Source organism: Lepus europaeus, chromosome 2, assembly GCF_033115175.1.
Source record: "Lepus europaeus isolate LE1 chromosome 2, mLepTim1.pri, whole genome shotgun sequence".
NCBI classification, from domain to species: domain Eukaryota; kingdom Metazoa; phylum Chordata; class Mammalia; order Lagomorpha; family Leporidae; genus Lepus; species Lepus europaeus.
In genome coordinates, this window is record NC_084828.1 from 55,646,095 (window position 1) to 55,652,595 (window position 6,501).

General features: G+C 37.3%; 1 protein-coding gene across 1 annotated transcript; it reads left to right on the forward strand.

Moving 5' to 3' along the window:
* Positions 1-1,351: 1,351 nt before the first annotated feature.
* LOC133747906 (histone H3-like) lies at positions 1,352-4,253 on the forward strand (the record flags this gene model as incomplete). Its single annotated transcript, XM_062176363.1, has 2 exons — positions 1,352-1,734; positions 4,232-4,253. Coding segments are annotated over exons 1-2 (405 nt in total), but the record flags the coding sequence as incomplete, so codon positions are not given.
* Between the last annotated feature and the right edge of the window lie 2,248 nt (positions 4,254-6,501).

Sequence of the window (6,501 nt, forward strand, 5' to 3'; positions counted from 1 at the left end):
CCACTTAACATGGATCAAAAACCTAAATCTATGACTTTATATCATCAAATTACTGAAGAACACTGGGGAAACTGCAAGACACTGGCAAAGGCAAAGACTTCTTGGAAAAGATCCCAGAAGTACAAGATGAAGCTGAGAAACATCTGCACTGTCAAAGAAACACCCAGCAAAATGAAGAGACAACCAACGGAATGGGAAGAGATATTTGCAAACCAGAAAACTGTTAAGGGATTAATATTCAGAATCTATAAAGAGCTGAAGAAACTCAACAACAACAAAGCAAACAATCCAGTTAAGAAATGAGCCACAGACTTGAACAGACATTGTTCAAAATAAGAAATTCAAATGGCCAACAGACATGAAAAAATGCTCAGGATCACTAGCTATCAGGGAATGCAAATCAAAACCACAATGAGGTTTCACCATACCTGTTAGATTGGCTTTCATACAGAAATCAACAAACAACACATGCTGGCAAGGATGTGGGGGATAAATTATCTTGGTCCTTGTTGGGAATGTATACTGGTCTAGCCACTCTGGAAGACAGTATGGAGATACCTCAGGAATCAGAATATAGACCTACCATATGTTCCAGCAATCCCACTCCTTGGAATTTACCCAAACAAAATAAAATCAGCATATGAAGGAGTTATCTTTACCCCAAATTTTATTGCAACTCAAATCATAATGGATAAGATAAGGAATCAACACAGATGTCCATCAACTGATGACTGCATAAAGAAATCGTGGCATATATACATTATGGAATACTACTCAGTGATTTAAAAAATGAAATCCTGTGTTTTGCAACAAAATGGATGCAACTGGAAACCATTATACTTAGTGAAATAAGCCAGGCCCATAAAGACAGATACCACATGTTTAACCTGATCTGTGCTAACCAATAGAGTACCTAAAAAAGTAATCTATAGGAGTGAAATGGACATTTTGAAATTTGATGATGGTTTACAGCCCCTGTCGCTACCATTGAGGAACAGTTTTTTTTTTTCTTCATACTATTTGTTGAACTCTTTACTTAGTGTAGGGTTAGTCTTATGAGTAGAAAGTAAACTGAAAATAGAGCTTTATAAAAATTAATATGGGAATAGGAGAGGGAGGAGGAAGAAGGATGGGAACAAGGGCAGGAGGGATTTTAGGGTAGGAAGTATAATTATGTTCCTAAATCTATATACCTTAAATAAAACTGAAAAAATGTTTCTAAAAAGTCCTATTGGAATTTTGAGTGGGATTGTATTGTATTAACTTTGTGCATTAATCTGTGGGAGAAGAAACACTTTTAAAATAGTTGAGTTCCATGCCATTTTGGTGACTGACCTGGTACAGCTTGCAAATGGTCCGCAAGACGCAGACGACGCGCAAGTTGATGGGCAGCAAGGCACTGCGCAAGCAGCTGACCACCAAGGCGGCCCACAAGAGCGCGCCGGCCACGGGCGGCGTGAGGAAGCCGCACCGCTACTGGCCTGGCACAGTGGCACTGCGCAAGATCCAGCGCTACCAGAAGTTGACCAAGCTGCTGATCTGCAAGCTGCTGTTCCAGCGCCTGGTGCGCGAGATCGTACAGGACTTCAAGACCAACCTGCGCCTCCAGAGCTTGGCCGTCATGGCGCTGCAGGAAGCGAGCGAGGCCTACCTGGTGGGCCTGTTCAAGGACACCAACCTGTGTGCCATCCACGCCAAGCGCGTCACCATCATGCCCAAGGACATCCAGCTCGCGTGCCTAAGTGTCCCGCTCGGCTCAGCTCCAACCCCCCCCCCCCCATCAAAGGCTCTTCTAAGAGCCATAAAAAAAAATTAAAAAAAAAATAGTTGAGTTCTCTATAGCAACATATTCAACTCCCAACTTATTCAAGTTTTCTTTTGCCTTTAAACATTTCTTCATAAACTATTTTTACATCATTTGATAGATTTATTACTAGGTAATTTCTAAAATCAAATGTTTTTATATTTCTAAATTTGTTATTACTATTATAGGAATCATAATACTGTTTTTATCTATAAACATGCTGAATATTCATAGTTTATTATTTGTATTGGATCTTCTGTTTATACAGATATTATTATAAATAATGAAAAGTTTGCCTCATTCTTTCCCATCTTTACACATCTTATTTCATTTCTTTGGCTAGGAGCAATAATATTAGGCAACTTTGCCTTTTTCACATTAATGGAATTTCTTCTAATGCTATTTCATATCTGTTCGTGTACTATTTCTTTCAGATCTCTGAATGAAAAAGGATGCTCCTCTTTTTTTTTTTTCCACAGGCAGAGTGGATAGTGAGAGAGAGACAGAGAGAAAGGTCTTCCTTTTTGCCATTGGTTCACCCTCCAATGACCGCTGCAGCCAGCGCATCTCGCTGATCCGAAGCCAGGAGCCAGGTGCTTCTCCTGGTCTCCCATGCGGGTACAGGGCCCAAGGGCCTGGGCCATCCTCCACTGCCTTCCTGGGCCATAGCAGAGAGCTGGCCTGGAAGAGGGGCAACCGGGATAGAATCCGGCGCCCCGACTGGGACTAGAACCCAGTGTGCCAGTGCCGCAAGGCGGAGGATTAGCCTGTTAAGCCACGGCGCTGGCCGGATGCTCCTCTTAATTTTTAGCTTTATGAGATTTTATGTCATGGATGATTTATTTCATCACAATTCCTTTTACACATCTTTTGAGATACTGTATATTTAATATTATCTATATATTTCATACATTTTATGACTGTAAGTTTCATAGCTATAGTTTTAGTCTGTTAATACAGTACTTTATATAAATAAGTTCTGAAATAGAACTGCCTGCCCTCTCTTCTTGGAGAAACCATGACATATACTGCTCGGTGGGTTTTATGCTGATATTTGATTCAGCATGCTTATATTTATTTATATTAGTGATTGGTCTGTACCTTTTGTCCATTTTCCTTTTCTGGGGTACTGGATTAATTTATCAGGGTTGCTGTAACAAAGAATCACAAATTTTATGGTTTAAAACAGCACAATTTTATCTTATGTTTGTGCAAGTCAGAAGCTGATTCTGGGTCTCCCTAGAGGGCCCTAGGGGAGGGCCCACTTTCGTGCCCTTCCCAACTTCTATATTCTTTGACTGATGGCACCCTTCCATTTTCAAAGCTAACCCAGGGTGATGGAGAGTCTTCATCATATCACATCACTCTGACCTATAGTTCTGTCTCCTTCATCTACTTTTAGGGACCTTGTGATTACATTGGCTCCACTTGGACAATGTAGGACACTCGCCTTATATAAACTCAGCCAATTAGAAACCTTAATTCTACCTGCTATTTTAATGCCCTTGCCACCATAGTCCAATGATTAAGACATAAATATCTTTGGGAGGCCATTATTCTGTCTACTACAAGGATCAATGACATAATAGCATTAAAATAAGTTGAGACACTTTCTCTTCTATGAAGCATTTGGTACAAGTTAAAGGTCATTTGATTTTTAAAGTCTAAAAAAACCCTCACTTTATCCCCTCCGCCAGCACTGTTAAGATATAATTAACAAAATCTGTCAGCTCTCAGGCCACACTTATCTCAAGCATCTAAGTCTCCACCGAAAGCAGACAGTCCACTTAATATAGAGCCATAGTGTAACAAGAAAAAACACCACAGTGAAGAAACCAAATAGCTCCAACATGCCATACAACAAACGCAAAAACCGAGGTAACAAGAACAAGGAAGACACTATGATGCCCCCAAATGAAAAAGACACCCCAATTCAAGATCATGAAGATGATGAGATAGAAGAAATGCAAGAAGCAGATCTCAAAAAATTGATAAGAACATTAAGAAGTTCTCAAAAACAAATTCTTGAACTACAGAAATCCTTAATGGACAAGATAGAAAATCTCTCTCGTGAAAATGAAATATTAAGGAGGAATCAAAATGAAATGAAACAATTAGTAGAACATGAAACTGTGGTAGTGACAAAAAACCACAATGAAATGAAGAACTCAATAGATCAAATGACAAACACATTAGAGAGCCTTAAAAACAGAATGGGCAAAGCAGAAGAGAGAATATCAGACTTAGAAGACAGAGAACAGGAAAGGAAACAGGCAAACCAAAGAAAAGAAGAAGAAATTAGAAATCTAAAAAATATTGTCGGGAATCTACAGGATACTATTAAAAAACCTAATATTCGGGTTCTAGGAGTTCCTGAAGGCATGGAGAGGAAGAAAGGATTAGAAGGCATTTTCAGTGAGATTCTAGCAGAAAATTTCCCAGGTTTGGAGAAGGACAGAGGCATCTTAGTACAGGAAGCTTATAGAACCCCTAATAAACATGACCAAAAGAGATCCTCACCACGACACATTGTAATCAAACTCACCACAGTGAAACATAAAGAAAAGATTCTAAAAGGTGCAAGAGAGAAACGTCAGATTACTCTCAGAGGATCTCCAATTAGACTCACAGCTGACTTATCAGAAACCCTACAAGCTAGAAGGGAATGGCGAGACATAGCCCAGGTACTAAGAGAGAAAAACTGCCAGCCCAGAATATTATATCCTGCAAAGCTCTCATTTGCGAATGAAGGTGAAATTAAGACTTTTCATAGCAAACAGAAACTGAAAGAATTTGTTGCCACTCAGCCTGCCCTGCAAAAGATGCTTAAAGATGTGTTACACACAGAAACACAGAAACATGGTCACCAATATGAAAGAAGGTAAAGGAAGGAAACCTCACAGCAAAAGATCATAGGAAGCTCAATTTCTCTTTGACATAGAATTAAACTCTGATGCTCTGTTAAAGCAATGTATTAAAGTAATCTAAAAACAAAAAGCAATTCAAATCAATTGGCAATCTACAAAAAGAGTTAAAGATTTTAAAAGCTATTATTAAAATTGCTATATTGGTCTATTATGCTATGTTATATGTGTGTACATATTGTATGTCCACATGGGAAAATTTTATTAAGAGTTTTATTTTAAATGGCTTACAGATAAGATTGTCCATAAATTTAAGCTGCTAAAATCAATCAAAGATGCATTTTAATTTGTGTGACTTGAATCTGTATATATTTAACTTGTATAACATGATGTTTTGATATAGATGCTATCAAGTAATTATTACAATAAAGCTAATGAACCTATTCTTTATTCACATGGTTACCCTTGTATGTATGCAGTACAAACACTCAACATTCACATGGTTACCCTTATATGTATGCAGTACGAACCCTCTTAGAAACTTTCAAGTATGCAATACATTATCAGTTACTGTAGTGACCATGTTGTACGTTAGGTCTCCAGAAGTTATTCACCTTATAACGAGTGTTTTCCTTTTTAGATCAAATCCTTCCATTTCCTTGACCCAGGCAACCAACATTCAATTTTATGCATTTGTGAGTTTGACTTCTTTAGATTTCAAATGACTGAGATCATGTAGCATTTGTCTTCCCGTATCTGGTTTATATTAATTACTTGGTATAATACCATCCAGGTCCACTATTTTGTCATCATTGGCAGGACTTCCTTCTTTTTTAGAATAGTGGAATAATAGTCACTACATACATATATATATATATATGTACACATACCACATTTTCTTTATCCATTCATCCACTTACAGAAACTTAAGTTGTTTCCTTAGCCTGTCTACTGTGAATAACGCTGTGAGCAGCATAGGAGTGCAGATATCTCTTCAAGATCTTGATTTCAGTTCCTTTGGATATGCACCAACAAGTAGGATGGCTATATTATGTAACTGTTCTAATTTTAGCTTGTTAAGGAACCTCCATGCTATTTTCCACATTGGCTATACCAATTTATAATTCCACCAACATTGTATAAGGGTTCACTTTTTTCCAAATTTTTTCCAACTTTGTTGTCATTGACTTTTTGATAACATCCATTCTAACAAATGTGAGGTGCCATTTCAGTGTGGTTAAAATAATTTTTTATTTTAACTTTTAATTAGTTTTTAACAGATTCAATTTGCTTTGAAGATACAACTCTAAGAACATAATGATATTCCCTTCCCCCTCCATCTCTCCCTCCCTTACTCCCTCCCCTTCTCCCTCCCCTTCTCTCCCTCAGTCTCTTCCTTTTCCCTTTTTTCCTTTTAATTTTTGAGGTAACATATTTTATGCAAAAAGGCTTAATAATTCACCAAATGAGAAGTCTAACAAATAAAAAGCAGAAAAGATCCTAGTTTAGTGGGAATATAGACAATGATTATAAATAATAATTGAATTGAAAAAAATGATCATTTCACCCACATACAGTAAATTTTAAAGTAATCACAGATCATTAAAACTATAGTAGTGAAACATTCTTAACCATTGGTTTAACAAAGGTATAAAAAAGTTATACAAAAACTATATTTTCAGCAATACTAATACACACAGATTTTTCTTTTTTCTTTCTTTTTTGTTTGCTTTCAAAATTTTAGCTCCAACATATACTTGAGAACAGATCATATTTTTCTTCTTGGGCCTGACTTATTTCACCCAAAATGATGTCTACCAGTTTTGTCAATTA